Below are 21,544 nucleotides of genomic sequence, written 5' to 3' on the forward strand. Positions count from 1 at the left end.
CCCCCCCCCCCCTTTTTTCTTTTTGGTTTCTGAAGTTTTACCTAGTCTTCAACTCATTGGCTGTTTGGTATGTTCTCAAAATTTTTACCAAGAGTTTTAATTTCTTGAAATAAAGGTAATGGAAGGTCAACGCTCAATCTTGAACGACGTTTGGATCATGATGGACACCCTCTTGCCATTACGGCAGCTGATGCAGTTGCAGGCGGTGGAGTTCCCCCATGGAATTGGCGAGATACCCCTGGAAACGGTAAGGTTTTGCAAGTTCAATGTAAGAATGGGTGAACAGTTTTGCTATTTAGTTTGTTTATGAAGGAAATATAGGTTGTTATTGGTGTCTCCTGCCGAGATTTACCCATAATCGTCTCACAGCATGTTCATGAGGCTGTACCCCTAGGGGACTGCTGAATTACCTTTTACTGGCCAAATTGAGATATTATCCGGGACTGACAATTTACAAGTTTCTTGACTTGTGTAAACAATGCCTGACCCATCCCCGGACTTCTTTAATTTTGCATCACCTGGTAGCTGTGCTTATGGGACTTTTGTAAAATGAAATACAGAATCAAGTCATCAACTATCAGATCCCCCACCCCCACCTTCTTTTGACACTGTTTACATATTCTAGACATCACTCATGAATTGTCTAGGTTATACGTGTCTAAAGAAAAATTTCTTGCCTGGACCACCTGAACCTGTCGACTGATTTTGGAGTTATTGACCTTAGCATTAATTCCTATTTGTTTGACACAGACATTCCGAATGTTGCATTTTTGGCAGGTGGTGAGAGTAGCTCTTCCTATGGTGGGAGGGTAATCTCAGTCAAGTGGGGGGAATACACTAGGAGGATTGGCATTGATGGTACTGCAGATGCAATCAAAGAGGCAATCAAGTCTGCTTTCGGGTTAAGAACCAGGCGGGCATTCTGGTTGGAAGATGAAGATGAAGTTGTTCGGAGCCTTGACAGGGACATGCCATTGGGGAATTACACTCTTCACCTTGATGAGGGTAAGCTTAAAATATTAATTTGATATGATTTCTGCTTGATAAAGAAAATAGAATAGCTTCTGTGGGTACTAAATTTAATTTCTGTTGGTTCAGGATTGACAATAAAAGTTTGTCTCTATGATGAAGCTGACCACATACCTGTTCGTACTGAAGAGAAGACACTTTACACTGAAGATGATTTTCGTGATTTCCTTAGCCGCCGTGGTTGGACAGGTCTAAGAGAGTTTAATGGCTTCAGAACTGTTGACACTTTGGATGATCTCCGTCCTGGTGCAATCTATCAGGGTGTGAGATTGCTTGGGGACTAAGGGAGTGTTGCACTGGTATCCTGATGAATGATGAGATTTCCAGAAGCTTCTGTCCCTCATACAATTTTTTTACTCCCTTCTGATCACACTTGCACCTTGTGTGGTAATCTTGCTTACTGAGCTTGCTGGTGAGGTTTCCTCACTTTGAAGAGTGACAACGAAATGTAACAGAATTTCCAATTGTATATAGCAATTTGATGGAACATTACGTTAGGAAGGAAGAGAGAAAAAGGCAAAATTTTCAGAGCATTCATATTGACCTTTCTATGTTGCATTTGTGAGTTGCTTATTGTTTGTCTTGATTGTCTGATTTGTTCAACTTCTAAGCTGTAACCCCCCCTCCCTTACCAGCAGTCTTCCGACCGTTTGCATTGGTGGCTCAATTCGTGGATTGGTGGTGGTATGTTGCTTTGCTGCTTGGCAAATGTTTGTGTCTGTGACATCTACTTTTCTGCAGATGACCTATTTCATGCATAATGTTCTTTCAAGTATCATCCTCTGCCGAGTAAATTTCACTTTCTGGTTAATGGTTATTCATGTTTTAGTGGTTGCCTGTGTGCTAGCTATTACTCTGGATGTTACTCCACTTGCTTCAAACCTGTCGTTCTTCAATTGTCTCTGCTATGGTATCACGGATTATGGTGTTAAAACAAATGCTTTTGGAGTCATATCATCCTCTGCTGAGTAAACTTCACTTCCTGGTTTATGATTATGCATTCATGTTTTATTCTGGATACAATTGTCTCTGCTATGGTGTTGCGGATTATGTTGTTAAACAATTATGCTTTTGGAGTCTTGGGTGATGATAAAGCTACTGTGTGACCCCACTTCTGAGACCATCCGACTGGATAAATTGCCTCTAGTTCAGGTTTTGGTGACATTTTGCTTCACTAAAAGGGCCTATATTTTCATATGAGAATTGAGATAGGGTGAGGTAAAAGTTTCAACCCAGGCTCCAGAGAGCCTTTTTTCACCATCAACTTGGCTTCGTAAAATTTGTTAGTTTTGTGATTAACAACGATACTCACAATTTTAAGTTCTAAAACCTTAATTTAAAAAGACAAAAGTACATAAAAGTAGACAACAACGACATCCCAATCAATGATTTGGAGCAAACTAGAGAATTCCTACTTCCCTGCACATAAACGTCACATGACTTTTCATTTCCTTGATGCTATTCTGAAGTACACAAACAAGAAAATTCCTACTCGAGAAACTCTCTTCATCATCATCCTGATATGTGAATAATTCATTCACACAGAATTCTTACTCATACATCCCAACCAAAGACACAAACTGTAAAGTAGAATCAGCAAAGAACGAACACAGAGTGAGTACTATTCATCCCATTCATCGTTCTTGTATGAGACAAGGGTATCAACCTTGTGTATCTGCATAAATAATATGATCCAAGGTTAGTCACCTGTGACATTCAGGCTCCGGATATCAATGAAATCCACAACCCCAGAACTAAGGGAAGGACATTATAGTTGCAGTAGCAATAGAACACCCTTACCTTGGTATCAAAGGAATGCAGTTTCACCATTTGTGGGTTGTTGATCAATTTGGCGTCGCTCTCAATCCAAGTAAATGGAACTGCCACATCTGTATCTGTGTATGCTAACACATCAAAAACACCTGCAAATGCAAGGCAAACAGATGGATGAACTAAAATTCAACCAGGAAATTCCATGGAATTCACAGTGAAAACAATCTTCAAAAGAAGAAAGAAGAAGAAGAAGATGATAATATTTCTTACGGGGTTCATCGAGGCATGGTAAGTAAGTAATGCAGGAGGCTATCTGTCTCATGATGGCTTGAATCTCTCTCATGATCTCTTTGTCGCTTTTTTCCCTAGAAACCCTATGATTCAAAATTTCGAATCAAATAGAAACAAATCAGATCCCTCTGAATTTCACAGGCACAATGATTAAAAGGGAAGAGAGAAACATAATAGAAGTCTTTAAATTTTTGATTTTGGATTGAAAATCGACTTACCCCTTCTCAACCACCTCCTTGTCAGTCTCTATACTGAAATTCCATCTCTCCAGTACCTCAGATGTGGCCTTGCTCATTATCACCAGTACAACTCTCTGTAACTTCCCTGCTTCTAGCCATTCTTTTAGTCACCGCCCCCAAATCCCAACCAGGAAAAAAGACAAGAAAGTTAAAGAATGAATTGAAGGTTTTCTGAATCAGATACTACAGAAACTAGATCCTCTAAACTAGAACAGTAGTTGGTAAAACAAGCAGAAAGAGAGTGTGTGTACCTGATAGCTGGGCGGTTAGGTTGGACATGAAGGATTTGACACCCTCGTCTTCAGTGAGCAACATTGAAAGCCCATATTTCTTTACCTTGACGAAACTTTCTTCTGGATAAACTCCGCGGTTATACAGAATACTGCAAATAGTTTCAATCGGAGTTGGATTCTTTGTTCAATGCAATCGAAAAATCCAAACTTCACATACAAAGAGAGTCAAGGAAGAAGATTTCTCGATTTCACTTACCTATTCGCAGCATAACCTGTTAGAAAAAGACATAAAGTGAACCAGAGGGTTTACAGAGATCAGTGAAAATCAAGAAAACTTGTTGAAAATAAAAGAAAGCAAAAAAATGGAGAGGAAGGGGATGAGAAAGTTACTGAAGAACTCGCTGACGATTGCTGCAGAACCTCGGAGAGTAATGATATCTTTGGTGATTGTTCTTGAAGCCATAGATAGATCTTCCTGGTTAGGTTCAAGATGGTAATGGGGAAAGCTCGTTCCAAGATAAAAATTGGTTTCTTCAAAATCTAGAGAGAGAGAGAGAGAGAGAGAGAAAATCGAAATGCTTCTTTTTTAAACAATCAATCGGAGAAGAAAATGGATTGCTGTGTCTGAAAATGGAAAGATGCCCTAATAGGTAGAAGAAGAGAGAGATGAGCGGGATAACGGCTAGTTTCTTCCTTCGTCTCTTCCATCTCCAACGGTAAAATTTTGAATTCTCCACTAAGGAGACAAGGAGGGGTCCACCACTCCACTTCCATCTTTTTTTTGGAACCATTCAGTTTGTCTTACTAAATTGCCCTCAAGGAATACCAAAAATTACACCTCTGCCTTTTCTGACGGTTTTAAGAACCGAAAAACTAATGAGGAACCCGGTTGGACCAGACCGCCAATGACATGTTTAAAATGCCTAATTTGACCTTTTTACTCTTAGTTAATACGTAATAGTTATAACTGATAAGCGTTATGTCATTATCACTATAAGAAAATGATGGTTAATGTATGATTATCTGTATGCTTAGTAATATCTATTCAATTATTTGTATGGTTGGTAATTTATTTTTGTAGGTAGGAATTAAGGAATTGGAATCAAACCGTCTCATTATTAAATGGAACCGAATCCTAATTATGAAAACTTTTAATTCATCAGACGGTTTTGGGATCAGCCTTAGGGGATCAAAATTGATTAAAAATCATTCCGATTACCCAGAACCGTCTCAATTAACACCCTTAGGCTGCGTTTGGTTGCAAGGGAAATGGGAAGGGAAGGGAAGGGAAGGGAAGGGAAGTGAAGTGAAGTGAAGTGAAGGAAAGTGAAGTGATTTTTTTTTCCCTTTTGAGTCGTTTGGTTGCAACAGAAGTGAAGTGAAATTAATTTACCATAGTTGTTTGGTTGGATGTAAAATTGATGTAAAATTTTAAAATCTTGTAATCCAACACACTTTGCTAATTTGTAACCAAATACACATCCCCATTGCTCTAACCCACTTATCAAGGTTTTTTTTTTTCCTTAATAATTTATTTTAAAATTATTAAATAAATAAATTTACAAAGTGTGAAATGAAACTGGTTTATTTATGTTGCCGACCAAATAATGGAGATTCCTGAAGCCCAAATATTAGAGAGCAGTCTTTAGCAATCAATGACAACCTAGTGGTCGTAGGTCTAAGTTGGGAAATAACCTCTACAAAGCAGAGGTAAGGCTGCATACATTATAACCCTCCCCAAACAAGGTCTCTAGCTATTTTTTGAGCCGTTGATAACCTAACCGTTACCTAACAGGTTCTGCAACTTACCATAAGGATACTGGATAGAAAAAGAAAGTCCAATGTTGATGCCCCAAAAAATCAAAAGGATTGCCATAGAACTATCCACCAAAATTGAGAATGATTACATGGGGAAGTACTTCTTTGTCAATGATTACATGGGGAAGTACTTCTTTGTCCACTTCATCCATATAACCTTTGAATTAATGGTTCAAAACTACACCTCCAATAGCTTCCAGCATAGCTACTCAGCTAAATCACCCACATTCCTTTCACTAGAGTTCATTTTTAGTAACTAGAAAAGGTTCCAGTAGTGCTTATCCCTGAAAACAAATCTTAAAACAAGGCTTCAACTATCTTCATGATGCAATCGCCAATTTTTTTGGGTACCAATCTGAACAAAAAAGAGGCCACTAATCTTTAAATCACCATAAAATTAAAGACATAAGTTCCTAGAGCTCTGTATAGACAATCCTACTAAGAGCTTCAGGGTATCATTTTCAACAGACCAACTCTCCAACCAGTTAAAACAGTAAAACCATTGGTTCAGGGTCTATCATACACTACCTCCCTATTGCAACTATTCAACAAGAACCCACAAATGAAATAGAAATTGTAGTGTTTATTGACATATATTGAACAGTAGTCATAAAATGAAGAGGACAAGCAATTGTAAACATAATACTACTGCCTCAAAGTTGTATTTGAGTCCAACAAAACCAAACACAAAAAATCAATGCTAGCCTACACTTCAGATCCGTAACAGGTTCACATAGTATACAAAGAATAGTAATGAATATTGATTGGTCTGATTGTCTTGAGGACCAAGAGATGATTATTTAATAATGGAAGCTACAATCCTATCCTTGTCTCTAATTGGGAATTCTTCCTGTAGCACATATTCTATGATCATTTCCTACACAACAAACAAGAAAAATCTGTTACAAATTTGGTAAACCCATGTCATGAATGTTGCGGATATAAATAGTGCAGAATCTTATGGAAGTCTATCCAGGATCTAAATAAAGAGAGTATCCAGGCTAGCCATATTTCAGAAATTCAGTGAATCACATTTCGGAACTAATTCTCAGGTATATGAATTAGAAAGCCAGCCAAAATGGTTGTGCTTAAAAGCAAGGCTAAAGTGACTTGAATTGCTTCACCCATAGCTTGCTTATAAGCAAAGCTGAAGTGTGTGTTAAGTAAAAGTCATGAATCTCAAAGTCAGCTTGCATGGGTGATGCAAAAAAATCAGATATTATTAAATGACGTTAGAAAAGTTTGCTAAAAACTGTCTATGACAATAATGAAATGCTATTTTGTCTATAGGGAATGGTTGTCTTGGTCTGTCATTATTTTTTTTTTTTTTATTTTTTGGGTAGTAGTTTATTTCTTGTTGGAGATTACAAGAGTTAAATTAGGAGTTGTTTTCTGGTTTTTGGATTTATTTAACTACATTGAATCCTTGAATAAATGTAGTAGTTCCCAAGTTGATTAAGAGTTTGAATGAACTTTTGGGCTTCTTTCAATCGGGAACCTATGTTGCACCTGTGGAATAGACCAGACACAGTAGATCCTCCAAATATCCCTATTCTTGCAGCTCGATTTAAGATATTTAGTTATGACAAAGATAGATGGGTTTCCAGATAAGAGGAAACTATTGTTCGTGTTTACTCAATTTAGAACTCTAAAACGGTAGTTTAGAAAAATTCCTAAACCTTTGATGAAAGTTCAGTATCAGCTTAATGTGATACTTTGATCCCGTCTAATTCAAGTGATGGCTATTCCTTGAACAGTTGAGCTATACCTACAAGGATTCTATTTTTTTCTAATGATTGTACAATTGCCATCTTCACATCTATTGGGAAATTGTGGAGGGCTTGCTCTTGTTCAGAGTTTATTTGTTTGTTCTTGTCATATACATTTTGTAGCTATTTTATAATCTTATGGCTTTGTTGAATTTATATCCTTCACAATTCAACATTGTCAATTTATTTTCTTTGCAGGGAGGGAAAATTGGTAGGAGAGAGGTTTGAAACTACAAATCAGAGAGACCAACCACTAGTTTTTCTGTTTTTGTTTCCATCATTGGATTGATCTTTCAGTTGACTCATTCAGACTTGTGATTTCGTAGACATATGTAATTGATTAGAATGTAACATCATGAGTTACAATGAACCAAGGATTGAGTTGAGATCTTGTAGAGACAGGTAGTTGATTGGAACATTGGATATAAAGATATGAATAGTTTCGACCATGGTCACAATTGCATTGACTACTTAGCTTTTTGTTCTGTGCTTGTTAACTTGTCATTTCTGTTAATGTCTTGTAAGGTTGTGGATTGTGGAATTTTTTTGGACGAATAAAAGAATTCATTACTAAGAGGAAAACAAAAACGAATACAAAGGAGGGAGGAGCCGAAAGAGGCAACCTCCATGGGGGAGGGAGACAAAATAGGGAGAAACCCTGTTAGTGGATATGTATATATGCATATGACAGATTCATTGCTTCAGGTTATGCTCTCTTCTTTTAGTTCTTCGGTTCTTCTAGTCTCATATTCAAATCCTGCAGATATATACTAGGTTCCTTCTTCAACAATTTAAAAAGTCAAGTTATTACAAAATTGATCTTTCTGGGTGTGGCATGCATGTGTGTTATCTGGATTTTACTCAAACTCCTGAAGCTTCAATGAAATTGAATGTCATGCTATTCTATTCAATTCATAGTGGTCTGCATGATTGGTCGGGTCTCACTAGACGTTCAATCTAAAGTTTTTGCTCGGTTAGAATTGATTTGCTCAAGTTATTGAATTCCTTTATTATAGTCCTATCTAGATTCCAGAATCGGATACTAATCTCCCTAGCCTGTGTAGGAAAGCAAGAGGTGAAGAAAGAAAAAATACAGAGAAAAACCTTAAAAAAAAAAAAATATATAGAAATTGAGAAAAACATAAAAAAGAAAAAGATCTAGCATTTTTTCACTCATCTTACTCCGTTCATTCTATTTAAATTCAAATCATCAAAATGCCAACGATCTAGTACCTGATAAGAGCAGATTTTCTAAACTTTCGATCAAATCAAAGCTTCCGAGCTTCTGGGGTAGAGAACCAGCACTGGCTCAAAGCTTCCAAGCTTCTCATAGAGAGAGAACTAGCTCGTTCAAAGAGATTAGAGCTTCCGAGATTCTCAAAGCTTCCAAGCTTCATTGAGTGAGAGAGATCATAGCTTTCGAGGTTCTCCAGCGTCTGCAAAGGTTTTGATATTTCAATTGAGAGAAAGTAGTGCCCGCGAAGTCGAGAATCCCGGGGTTTTGATTTTACGGGCGTTTTTGGTCGGGAAGTAAAAGTTGCAGTATTAAGTTACAAGTAAACTTTAGTCCCCATATAAATATATGTTCCCTGGCAAACAAACACCTAGAAGTAGTTCCCTGGGAAAGAAATTTCACTTTACATAAAAATTTTGCATTCCCCTTACAACCAAACAAAGCCTTAAGTTTATATGCATCATGAATATTGGTTAATTCTTATATGGCAAATGTCTCTCTTCTTTCCACACGTGATTTGAAGTTCTGATTGGAATCCTAAAATAGTGAATGCCCTAACTTCCATCCCCTATTGTCGAATGTTCAAAATACCCTTTATCAATAAAATTAGAGGGTCAGATCTCGTGGATCTACGTTCTTTTTACCGCGGGTGAAGAAAAACGTTATATTGCATAGGTTGGTTTTGTAAAAGCCTGAGCTAAATCAATTAGAAAATAACCGCCCATTCTTTATTTATAGTTGAGTTCAAATACCTAAAATAATTACTTTGCAGTATCTATCTCTACGTAATTTTCAACATTTTGTTATCTGTCTTAGTGTAACTAAAGTTACAAACCATATACTTCATCTTCTTTCTTTATAGGTTGCTTTGCCCCTCAAACCCTACTTATAAATCTTTTAGTTGATCCGAGCAAGAAGCAGCAAGCTCGAGTAGGAGAGAACGAAGTGAACGGAGTTTTCGAGTTAGCGAAGCAAGTCCAATGGCCAATTAGCTTTAGACAGAAGGCCTATTCAAGCAAGGTCATAATTCTTACTTTTGTCACATTCATCAGTAAAAATCATATACCGCAAAACTTCATATTGAATGTTTTTTTATTAAATCATCCATGATAAATGAAGGCTCTAAGTTGATCCTTGATATAACCCCATAGTGATTGTGTTTTCATTACCTTTACTTCTCATAGTTTTCACACTAATTACTACACCCTCATACATCTCTTTAATTATTTTCTACATACTTACTCATCATCTTTTTCTTATCTAGTGCATGCCAGATTAATTCTCTAGAGACTCTATCCTAGAATTTTTCTAAATCAATAAAGACCATACAGAGATCTTTCTTGCAAACTCTAAATCTTTTCATGAGCCTCCTAATTAAGTAAATAGCTTTTATAATTGATCTATATGGCATAAAATCAAATTGGTTATTCGAAATAGTAGTGATCTCTTCAGGTGGGCTTCAATAACATTCTCCTATAAATAGTAGTGTTAAAAAACCATGTTTTCCCAGGGGGTTTGTTTTGGTTTTTTATTAGTTTTGGTCTAGCTTTCAATCAGTCCATGGCTGTTGGATTTTCAACCGGTTTAATAATACCCCAAACTGAAGTCGGCTTTATAGAGAATCAATTGGATTCAGTTTGGGATTGTTCATTCGATTTGAGCAATTCGATTTTGTTTTCAGCACACCTACTTGGAGTGATCATGTTTTAAATTTACTAAGTAAATCTCAACTACATGGCCCAAGTGTATTAACATTTAGGGAGAGAGGGTTCTGTAGGCGGTGTGAGCAAGCAACACAGTGCATCAATGAAATACAATGAAATGATTTCATATATAAAGTGACATCGAGGTCATTTCATATGAAAAAGTGAAAGATATAGAAAAAGAGGATTAAGATATTCTCCCCGGCTGAAGAGTCCTTTTCTTAACTTCTTTCCTCAACCCTTAAAAAAGAAAAAGTATCTCTTCTTAAAACCTTCTTCTTACAGATACCTTTTACAAAAAAAAAAAAAATGGTATTTCTTATTTTTATGTTTGATTCAGTGCTAAAAAAAAAATTCTATTACAATAACACATGTAACAAAATAAAAATGCACGTTGTATCCTAAGATTCTGACTTTTGAGATAACCCTTATATTCTACCCCCAAAAAAAAAAAAAAAACAGAGATAACCCTTATATTATTTTTTCTTGTGTTTTTTTCTTCCCTCTCTCAGTTCTAGGGACAAAAGTCTAAGAATTAAAGTAAGTAATCCCCATGTTTAGACCATATATTATATACATTATGGGAGAAAAGGTTCTCTGAGCCTAACGTGTACATTGTGTCTCCTCACATTTTTATTTTTTTATTATTTTTTCTATCTCCTTAAATAAATAGATAACGTTGATACGAGTAGGCATGAGAACCCTTTCCCATAAATTATATTCATTATGTACATGTATATAGCATACCTAGTAACTATATGATTATGAGCTAGGGTAAGTTCTGGGTTGGGCCCAATGTCTTAATCCTAGCCTAGTTTGTACCTAACCTTAGACTAGGGTGTTTTTTCCCTCTCTAACCTAGTCCATGGCCTGGAAATCCTTACACAATATTGAAAAGTTCACAGTTTTTTAGGGCATGGTGGCATAGAAAGCGCATCAATGAGGAGTGATAAAATAGTTACGCATATAAATAATGGAAATGTCATTTCATATAAGGAGAGAGAGAACCTTTTTCCCAAAATTTTTACAATAAAAATGTCTATTTCATAATATAATAAAATAAAATCCTGTGGTATGTTAGTAAATTTTGTCATTAGGTGTGATCCTTGCTCATAAGAACCAGATCCTCTGAAGTGCACCAATGCCTCTAGTGCACGTACCCGAGTACTCCCAACTATTCGATGTGCACTGTGCCACATCATCTCATATTATCCCACTTTGGGATCTCATATTATCCCACTTTGGGGGTGATAATCTAGAAGATAACTGCCTTTTGGTGGTTGAGGCAATCATGGTACAAGTGGCAATAAGATGTATATTCATGGAATAACTTCCTTGATAGGAGGAACTTATAGAGTGGTTACTGGGTATCCTAGTTTGAGTTAAAAGGAAGGGGTTTGCAATTCCTATGGACAAGCTACTCATAAGAGAGAATGTCAAACCAAAAACTTCTCTCTCCTTATAGTGGTACCCAATTTTAAAATGGGTCCTACATGGAAGGAGTTGAGCCTTACTTATGAGCTATGAGTTTCTCTCTTCACTCACAGATATGAACTTATAAATATGAGATCATCTATAAAGAAGAGAAGGGACAATCTTCTTGTAACCAAAAAAGGTGAAAAAGAAATTGTATCTCATCTTTTGACAATAACACATTTTTACTTAGGAGGGTAAATCCTGTCACATAAGACAATACCAACTCATTATGATACGTCATTTTCTACTTATTTGAAAATCATTTTTATTCTTTCTTTTTAACTTTGAACACAATTTTCCTAAGCTGCACGATGGATTCATCACATGAATTCGACGGAGGACACCCAACATGACCTGGATGCTCCACAGTAAATGGATTTCTATTCACTGTGGATGCATGGAAACTCGATCCTTCAACTTTTGAAAATAAAATAAAAAACAATCAAAACAAAATTATAACTTTTCTCTCCACCACTTTGGTGAGAATAAGTTCCACCCTAAAAAAAACCCACTAAGTTGATCCTAAGCCATGTTGGACACTAGACCAAGTTTGATAAGAAAGGAAATTAAATATTAAATACATATGCAGTTAGGATTGGGAAGATCTTTTGCTGATAAACTTTCTCAATGATGATCCATTTAACCCAACGTATGAGACAAATGGCACATTGTGGATGCCATGACCTTTTTTCCCTACTGGTTGGGGGAGGTTTAAGTGGTGTCTGGTCAGTTCATAACTCGTGATTCTAACCATTATCATAAAGTATCATGTAACAAGTGGCACTTATCTTTTTTTTTTTTTTTTTTTGATAAACAAGTGGCTGACCATGACTATTTCAAATGATTCAATTAGCTCACACCTTCTAGGTTTTCCCCGAGAAAGTGGGATGGAGTCTAGAGAATTCCCTGAAGAGTATTTATTTTGGTTAAAATCAAACCATGAAGGGTTGAGTTCCAGAAACGAGAACAAAAACCTTCCAGAAAATAGGGTTAAGATTTTTATTTATTTATTTATTATTATTAATAATTTTTTTTTTAATCTACTATCCTATTAGGGTTAGAGATGAAACAGGGCCGGGTTGGGCCGAGTTTCTTAAAACTCTAACCCAAACCTAGGTACCAAAACTCAACCCAACCCTAACCCAACTCGATCGGGTTCATGCTCAGCCCAACCCTACCGGGCTCCAGGTTGGGTCGGGTTGACCCTAACTAGTCTTCTTAGTAGAATCCGATAAGTATGATTCAATTCTGATTTCAATTCCTAAAATGAATTCAAACCCGGTTTTTTAATTAAACCCCTAAAATGAATTCCTCCATTAAACTATACTGAATGTGATTTTATCATTTTTTCATGGAGATTCCATATGCCCCTATTTTTTCATGTGACCCTTTTTTTTAATCCCCTCCATCAGATTAAGACATAATCCAATCATTCACTGTTGTTAGAATTTCATCTTGATCTATAAGAATGCTTAATTTCCGTACTGAAATAAGCCCCCACCTCTTCTCATTTCTTATTTTATGGCTATAGAGATGGGTTTTTCCTTTGGCTTTGCGCTATCTTTTGGCTATATTGTTCTCTAGCATATTCTTATTACACAAGAAACTCAATGACAATGACAAGAAACTCCCTTGGCTGGGAGAGACAGCTGCATTCTACAACGCACAATAATAATCAAGGTTAGATTCAGGGCGGGTTAGGGTCGGGCTAGGTTTTCTATGCCTCAACCCAGGCCCGGCCCAATCTTGGGTCGGGTTGGGCTGGGTTGGCACCCATAGTCGGGTTACATAGGGTTCAGGCTTAGGGCGGATTCAAATCATCAAGGCTAAACTTACACCCCTAATTAGAGCCAATGGCCACCTACTCTTAAACACATCCACACACTCATACATGTATATGACAGGATTCGATCCCAGAACCTTCTTCCCTTGTCGCCGGCTCTTCAAGACCATTAGGCTAAGCTAGTGTTTGTAATAGGGTTAAGATACATTTGAGTTGATTCCTCACCGATCTGGATCAAAATTGGTTGGACCGACATAGGTCCCAATTCTGGGTTCTTAAAACTCTATTCTATCTCTGGACTCTGGAACATGGTTTTAATTTTCGGTACCAATCCATATTGGATCAGATCGATGCATATAGACCAATTTTGCTCTTAATTTTTCACAAAAAGCATATTTTTTTTATGATTTTACCCCTAAAATGATACAGGTAATGATCTAGATCAATTATGTATCAGTAACAATTTTAGCCAATGTGAATACAATATGGCCAATTCGATATCAATACTTGAAATCATGCTCAGGAGACCTATTGGTGGCTAAAGGGATTTTTTTTTTCTTTTGAGGATTCTCTCTTTTTTTGAGTTAGTGGCTTTAATGTTTATGGGACTCTCTTTCTCTCTCTTGGGTGAAGATTCTCTCTTTTTGAGTTAGTGGCTTTAACGTTTATGGGACACACACACTCTCTCTCTCTCTCTCTGTCTCTGGACTCTCCTTCAGAACACATGAAGTGTCGACACGATGAGTGCATTCATGAATATAGTATATCCTCATTCTCTCATTGACAATGTCAACCTGATTATTATATCTTTACTATTAACACAAAAGAAAATTGGGTTTGCAGTATTTCCCTTTTCTATAAAACCAATACAGAAAATGTGAGTTTTTTAATGGAGATAGATTCACAGAACTAGAAAATGTATATATATATATATATATATTTTTTTTTAAATCAATGAACCCATCCTTGGGAGCCATATTTTCCTCTAGATTGAACCCAAGAATCTATAAGATGAGTGGATTCTCCACTGTCAATGATCAAAGACTGGATTCCAAAGTTGCAGAAAAAGAAATACTAACATTCTCACACTAATTTCTCATGCTTATTACTTTTTCATTCTATTTTTATTTTTATTTTTTGGGTAAAGCTGTTGCACTCTATTACATATTCACTACCCACTACCCACCCACTCTGTCTTTTTTATTCCAAAACCTGCAAAACGCAATGCTCTGCTTTTCTCTTTTTGGTCTCACATGTGTTCATCTTGAGTTCATAGATAATAGGAGAAGTTGAAATATTGTTTTCTCCTTTAGCTTTCATTGTTGCCATTAAAGAGAAAAATGAGTTTTTTTTGTCTCTGTATCTGAATACATGAATGAGATTATGAGAACATCCTTTCTCTAATTATAAGTCATGAATGAGGACATCCTCATCACTATAGAATTAGCTGCTTTGATTCCAATGTGAAGGGGGAAATAATAGAAAGGATCGAATAAAAAAGAAAGAAATTTTAATAGGAATCCAAAACAGAGGAAACTCTTTCTGGGTTGATTTCTTATTATTCTTTCCTTTTTTTTTGTTGGGATTGATTAAGGGGAAGAGGGAATTTTTTCATACCCTTTTCATAATTTCATATTTGGTATAAACTATCGAGATTCTTGGTTTCAGGGACTCAAAACCACCATGAATCATGAGGATTGGTGTCATTGGGGAAGAGGGTAGGAAGAATCTTATTGATAAGGAGAGGAGATATGGATAGAACTGACGAGGACAAAGGTTCCTCTCTGCTTTTTGCCTTATTTAAGTGCACCAACTGTGAGAGAGAGATAGACAAAAAAGTTGTGGAAAGCAGAAATACATCCTCATCATCACGTTACTGAACTTCTGAGCCACGTGCTTTACTGTTCACTCCATTGAAATTTGATTGCTGGACTTTGTTAGCTCGTCGCTGGTTTGCTTATCTCCTCAGTCCCCACTCCCCCACCGAGCTGTGAGTAAGAAGTACAATGACAAAGCTCATTAAACAAAGTTGCTCTTCCATGGTTTTTCTTCTCTCTGTTTTATCAATAAACTACTCTTCATTACTTGTCTTGTTTGATTTCATCAAATTAAATAGAAAAGAAAAAAAGAATTTTTATGTTTTGATCCTCCATTGCTGTGGTTGGTCACTCTGTTTTATTTTTTTCCTGAGCTTTTTCTTTTTCACATTTTTACTAACACCTCATTGCTCACTCTATACAGGTATTGGGCATTGGTAATTTTGAATCTTGATTGGGAGACTTCAAGTTTATCTAGTTTTCAATACTGGGTTATCATGGAGATGTCTGTAAATGTGATAGTGAGTGTAGCTGGTTTCTCACTGTTATTTTCATGGATTCTAGTAGAACTTTTTATACAGAGGCATCGATATGCAGAGGGTGATCTGTTAAAACATGGACGAATGGAGAAGAGAAGAGTTTTTACTGCAATTGTACTTCTGTCCAACGTTTTAATCTCTACTTCCCATCTGGGTTTTTGTTTTTATGAGGTTTGGAAGCTGAAAACAGTCCCCACCCAGATGGTTTTCTCGGCAACAGCCTGGGTTTTGGCAACATATATGCATTCTACTCAAACAATAGGAGTATTTCAGTAGAGAAGAGGTGGCCTTCAGTCCTAATCTTCTGGTGGATCTTTTCCTGTATTCTCAGTGCTTTCCATGTCTTCATATTCTTCCTAACCCATCTGAAATCTGGGATACCGTCTGATTTCCTCCGTGAGCCTAATGTTGCAGAGCTTGTTTCCTTCCCACTTTCATTACTTCTCTGTGTCAATGCTTTCTGTTTCAGTTATAACAGAAGAATCCCAGGGATTAAAGACCCACTTCTTCAGAAAGAGGATAATGAGGTACCTCCAGATTTTGATACTTTCAGCAATGCAGGGATTTACGGCAGACTCACTTTCAGTTGGTTAAACCCACTGTTCAGAAAAGGTCGGAGTCAGAAACTAGAACTACTCCACATTCCAGCAGTTCCTGAATCCGAAACAGCAGAGAAATCCTACTCCTTGTTACAAGAATGGCTCAGGAAACAGAAAAATGAAACTTCCTCTTTGCACACAGCTATAGCCTATGCTTTCTGGAGACCTCTGCTTATAAATTCTCTTTTTGCAGGTATGATCACTTGATTGGTTTCTTGCTTCCATTGCAGTTCCAATTCTTTTAGCTTTTAGGGACTGATTACAGTGTTTCTTCAGGTGTCAACACAATTGCTTCCTATATGGGTCCCTTCCTCATCACGAACTTTGTTAATTTCTTATTGCAAAAAAGCGACAATTCCAGCCATAGGTACGGACTGTGTCTTGCAGTAATTTTCTTCTTTGCAAAGATGGTTGAATCTCTGTCACAGAGACAATGGTACTTTGGCGCTAACCAGATCGGTATTCAAGTCCGAGCAGCTGTTACAGTACTAATTTACAGGAAATCCCTTTTAGTCAAGTATGTAGGCCCAAAAAATGGTAAAATTGTAAACCTTATCAATGTGGATGGTGAGAGGATTGGGGACTTCTTCTGGTACATCCATGGGATCTGGTTGCTGCCTATCCAGGTCCTTCTAGCTCTTGTCATACTCTATAGGAACCTTGGTTGGGTTCCCTCCCTCGCGGCACTTCTCACCACAGTTTTGGTGATGATAAGCAACACCCCATTAGCCAATTGGCAAGAAAGGCTGCATTCTAACATCATGGAAGCAAAGGATGCAAGAATCAAGTTTACCTCCGAGATTTTGAAAAGCATGAAGGTATTGAAGATGCATTCATGGGAAACCACCTACTTGAGAAAGCTCATGCAACTAAGGGAAAGTGAGAGAAGTTGGTTGAAGCTATATCTGTATATATGCTCCATTGTTGCCTTCCTCTTCTGGGCTTCACCAACTTTAGTCTCAGTCATTACCTTTGGTGTTTGCATTCTGGTGGAAGCTCCATTAACATCCGGTGCTGTCCTCTCAGCTCTTGCCACTTTCCGGATTCTACAAGAACCCATTTACAATCTCCCCGAGCTAATCTCCATGATAGCTCAAACAAAGGTCTCAATTGATCGGGTCCAAAATTTCATCAGAGAAGAAGATCAAATGGTGCTGAAATACAGTAGTACTCTATAGAGTCCGATGTTGCAATCGAGATTGAGACGGAGATAACAGTTGGGAAACAAGTAACATAATTTCGAAGAAGCCAACAATCAAAATTTCTAAGAGTATGAAAATCATGAAAGGTGATAAGGTTGCTGTGTGTGGGTCTGTAGGTTCAGGGAAATCGAGCCTATTGTCTAGTATACTCGGAGAGATTCCAAGGATTACAGGGGCGGGGATCAAGGTGTATGGATCAAAGGCTTATGTCCCACAAAGTGCTTGGATTCAGACGGGAACAATTAGAGATAACGTGTTGTTTGGTAAGGAAATGGACAACAGTTTCTATAGAAATGTTCTAGAAGCATGTGCGTTAAATATAGATCTCCAAATGTGGAGTGATGGAGATCTGAGTACAGTGGGAGAAAGGGGAATGAATCTGAGTGGTGGGCAGAAGCAAAGGATTCAACTAGCAAGAGCCCTCTACAGTGATTCTGACATTTATCTACTAGATGATCCTTTCAGTGCAGTTGATGCTCATACAGGAGCACATCTCTTCAAGGTAAAGAAGATAATACCATTTCAGCTTATAATAATCTTTGGTACTTTATTACTTGGTGGTTAAAGTATCTCAGTATGAAAAGCTTTCTAAAAGTCTGTAGGCCTTGTGCAGGAATGTCTAATGCGAATTCTGTCTCGGAAGACTGTCATTTATGTAACCCATCAATTGGAATTCTTGCATGCATCAGATCTTGTTTTTGTAAGTTACTAGCACTGCTATTACGTCTCTTTCTTCTTTGTGAAGCACATCTAGATTTATGATAATTTGTTATCTATAATTGCACTTAAGTCGATTTGACTTAAATATACTACATATTTAGCCGACCCCATTTAGTTGGGATAAGGTTACGGTTGTTGTTGTTGTTGTTGTTTGTGTTTGTGAAGTGAGCTATGCGTCATGGGTCCGGTCCACACCTCAACAGAAGCACCTGACACCCTGAATGGATGGCTGATGTGGTATTTGGGGGGTAATCTGGAGGCCGTGACACATGGTTGGCATCCCAACAACACTAGTGCCATTGATCCTTTGGGAACCAAATATACCTAGATGAGATTAGTATTTGGGTTGCTGCTCTTCAGGTCTCCACTTTATGTTAACTTGAGACTAAAGTAGAAAAATTCAAGGAAACCCATTAGTGTTTTAAAGGCCATAACCTTATCTGATGCAATGGACCTTCATTATAGTTTTGTGGATGGTCTTGGTTATTGTTTAGAATTCAAGCTCCCCTGCTTGTTGGAGTTGGAACCACCTTGATAAGGATACTTATCTAGCCAGCACCTATGATCTTACCAGTTACCACCACATAGCTAGAATTGCATCTTTTGAGAACACCATTAAACTGAAATATTTGTTTTCTTATAGGAGTTCATCCTTTCTGTTGTTTTATATTTCTGTAGGTGATGAAAGATGGAGAGATTGTACAGTCAGGGAAATACGAAGACCTGATTGCAGAACCTGATGGTGAGCTTGTGAAACAAATGGCTGCTCATAGCAGATCAGTAAGCCAAGTTGCCCCACCCCAAGCACAAAGCATTTTAACCAATGGATCAGATCAGAGGAGTCAAATGGAAGTCATAGAGGAAAAAACAGAAGGTTCCATTGGCAATGGTAAACTTTTAAAGAAAGTTTCTGATGTAGAAACTGAGTCTGGTCGCGTCAAATGGAAAGTTTATGGAAAATTTGTGACATGTGCATATAAAGGAGCCCTTGTTCCGGTCATAATTCTTTGCCAAGTTTTATTCCAGGCATTACAAATGGGAAGCAATTACTGGATTGCTTGGGCAACTGAGGAGGGGAGAGTGAGTAGAAATAAGTTGATAGGGGTGTTCATTTTGATGTCTGGTGGAAGTTCCTTGTTCATCTTGGGTAGGGCAGTTTTTCTAGCAACTATTGCCATTGAAACTGCTCAGAGGCTATTTCTTGGCATGGTTAACTCTATCTTCCGAGCACCGATTTCCTTCTTTGACTCCACCCCTACAAGTCGAATCCTCAACAGGGTCAGTTCATCTAGTTCAATAATTTTTTTTTTCTAGTTTTATCATGTGGTGCTGAACAGTCAGTGTAGTTATCCATTTTCCTGAAATAATTTTTTTTTCTTAATGAATTTGTTACAGTCATCCACAGATCAAAGCACCGTCGATACAGACATTCCTTACAGACTAGCAGGATTAGCATTTGCTCTTATTCAGCTGCTGAGTATCATCATCCTTATGTCTCAGGTTGCCTGGCAGGTCTTCATTCTGTTCCTTGGAATCCTTGCCATCTCCATATGGTATCAGGTAAGATAATCAACCATATCTCCTGAACTACTAATCTAATTGCATAAATTTAAACAAATTGAAAGGAAAATGGCAATCAGTAACTGAAAATGTCATTCTACTAGATGGGCTAGGATATTTTAAAAGTTTGTTCTGTTTAGAAATCTCTAAAGAGAAAATAAGCTCCAAATATTCTAATTACCTGCAGGCCTACTACATCACCACTGCCAGGGAACTAGCCAGGATGGTTGCAAGCAGGAAAGCTCCAATCCTTCATCATTTCTCAGAGTCAATTGCTGGGGCAGAAACAATTCGCTGCTTCAAGCAGCAAGACCGCTTTCTTTCCAAGAATCTCAGCTCGATTGATGATTACTCCCGCGTTGCTTTCCACAATTCTGCAACAATGGAATGGCTCTGTGTTCGAATCAACTTTCTATTCAATCTTGTATTTTTCCTCCTTCTACTAATTTTAGTAATCCTGCCAAGGGCAGCCATTGATCCCAGTAAGCTACTTTCTCTCAATCTGTCCTCCTTTCAACTTTCGGCTAGCAAGAGAAAGTAGACCATATGGACTATGTGCATAAATACTGTTTTTTCTCATAGATAGTCCCCGTGGTCTGCCAGATGGGCTGTCTATTAGGTTTCCTCTGTCCAAAACTAGAAATTATGGTAATTTATATAATCTGTACTTAGATAATTAACTGTACTTGTGGAATGCAATTCCAGGCTTGGCGGGACTTGCAGCTATGTATGGTTTGAACCTAAACGTTTTACAAGCTTGGGTGATTTGGAATCTATGTAATGTTGAAAACAAGATGATCTCAGTCGAGAGAATTCTCCAGTACTCTAACATTCCAAGCGAAGCTCCACTGATAATTGAGGAATGTAGACCAGGACCTGAATGGCCAATCTTCGGAACTGTCAAGCTTGAAAACCTCCATGTCCGTTATAGCCCCATGCTCCCCATGGTTCTTAAAGGAATTAATTGCACTTTCCCAGGTCAGGCTAAGATTGGAGTGGTGGGCAGAACAGGCAGCGGCAAGTCTACTCTTATTCAAGCTCTTTTCAGGGTGGTGGAGCCTTCAGAAGGAAGGATTCTGATTGATGAAATAGATATTTGTGATATTGGTTTGCAGGATTTGAGGTCTAAATTGAGCATAATTCCACAAGACCCAACACTGTTTCAAGGAACTATTAGAGCTAATTTGGATCCCCTAGAACAGCATTCAGATACAGAAATATGGGAGGTAATAAACTCTCAACCTTGTTTCAATCAAGGTACTGGTCAGATTCATATTGTCACTGACTGAAATTTTTTGAGATGTCAGGCTCTACGTAGGTGTCACTTTCCAGACAGTGATGCAAAACCAAATGCTTCTTGATGCAACAGGTATAGATTGTGTCTAAAAAGAATATGTCACTATTATAGCTTCTACAGAGTACATTAACATGATACTGTCTACAAAGCTATGTTTTATGCTGTTTCATCTGAAACATGGAAATGGATCAGTTGAAGAAGATGGAGGAAACTGGAGTCTAGGACAAAGGCAGCTGTTTTGCCTGGCCAGGGTTTTGCTGAAGAAGAGAAGGATTCTAGTGCTGGATGAAGCTACAGCATCAGTGGATACCACGACAGATAATGTGATTCAGAAGACAATAAGAGAAGAAACAAGCAATTGCACTGTCATCACCGTGGCCCACCGAATTCCAACTGTCATTGACAATGACCTTGTTCTTGTGCTTGATGAAGGTATGCTCTAACCCCACTCATTTTTTTTTT

The 21,544-nt window shown here is 37.6% G+C and overlaps 3 protein-coding genes across 4 annotated transcripts in view; 2 read left to right on the forward strand and 1 right to left on the reverse strand.

Moving 5' to 3' along the window:
- Positions 1–1,565, forward strand: part of LOC122087946 (trihelix transcription factor GT-1-like) — a 14,782-nt gene extending 13,217 nt beyond the window's left edge. Inside the window, exons 3-5 of one of the 2 annotated variants that reach the window (XM_042657079.1) lie at positions 116–247; positions 775–1,005; positions 1,099–1,565. In XM_042657079.1, coding sequence (XP_042513013.1) covers positions 116–247; positions 775–1,005; positions 1,099–1,313 — 578 coding nt within the window. In that variant the 3' untranslated portion in view covers positions 1,314–1,565. The remainder of the gene's footprint in view (positions 1–115; positions 248–774; positions 1,006–1,098) is intronic. The other variant, XM_042657081.1, reaches the window with a different exon arrangement.
- Positions 1,566–2,449: 884 nt separating this feature from the next.
- Positions 2,450–4,201, reverse strand: LOC122088680 (mitotic spindle checkpoint protein MAD2). Its single transcript, XM_042657997.1, has 7 exons — positions 3,956–4,201; positions 3,822–3,837; positions 3,584–3,714; positions 3,312–3,432; positions 3,073–3,176; positions 2,830–2,951; positions 2,450–2,704 (listed from the first exon to the last, which is right to left on the reverse strand). Exons 1-7 carry the CDS (start codon positions 4,026–4,028, stop codon positions 2,651–2,653), a joined length of 621 nt encoding a protein of 206 aa, XP_042513931.1. The 5' UTR covers positions 4,029–4,201; the 3' UTR covers positions 2,450–2,650.
- A 10,731-nt stretch (positions 4,202–14,932) lies between these two features.
- LOC122088563 (putative ABC transporter C family member 15) overlaps positions 14,933–21,544 on the forward strand; it is a 7,505-nt gene continuing 893 nt past the window's right edge. The window contains 13 exon segments of the mRNA XM_042657867.1: positions 14,933–15,390; positions 15,590–15,939; positions 15,942–16,496; positions 16,580–17,476; positions 17,479–17,505; positions 17,508–18,007; positions 18,119–18,205; positions 18,904–19,503; positions 19,621–19,785; positions 19,973–20,267; positions 20,491–21,030; positions 21,104–21,154; positions 21,275–21,514. Of these exon segments, the coding sequence (XP_042513801.1) occupies positions 15,663–15,939; positions 15,942–16,496; positions 16,580–17,476; positions 17,479–17,505; positions 17,508–18,007; positions 18,119–18,205; positions 18,904–19,503; positions 19,621–19,785; positions 19,973–20,267; positions 20,491–21,030; positions 21,104–21,154; positions 21,275–21,514 (4,234 nt within the window). The 5' untranslated portion in view covers positions 14,933–15,390; positions 15,590–15,662.

The sequence above is a fragment of the Macadamia integrifolia genome, chromosome 9, assembly GCF_013358625.1.
Source record: "Macadamia integrifolia cultivar HAES 741 chromosome 9, SCU_Mint_v3, whole genome shotgun sequence".
NCBI lineage: Eukaryota > Viridiplantae > Streptophyta > Magnoliopsida > Proteales > Proteaceae > Macadamia > Macadamia integrifolia.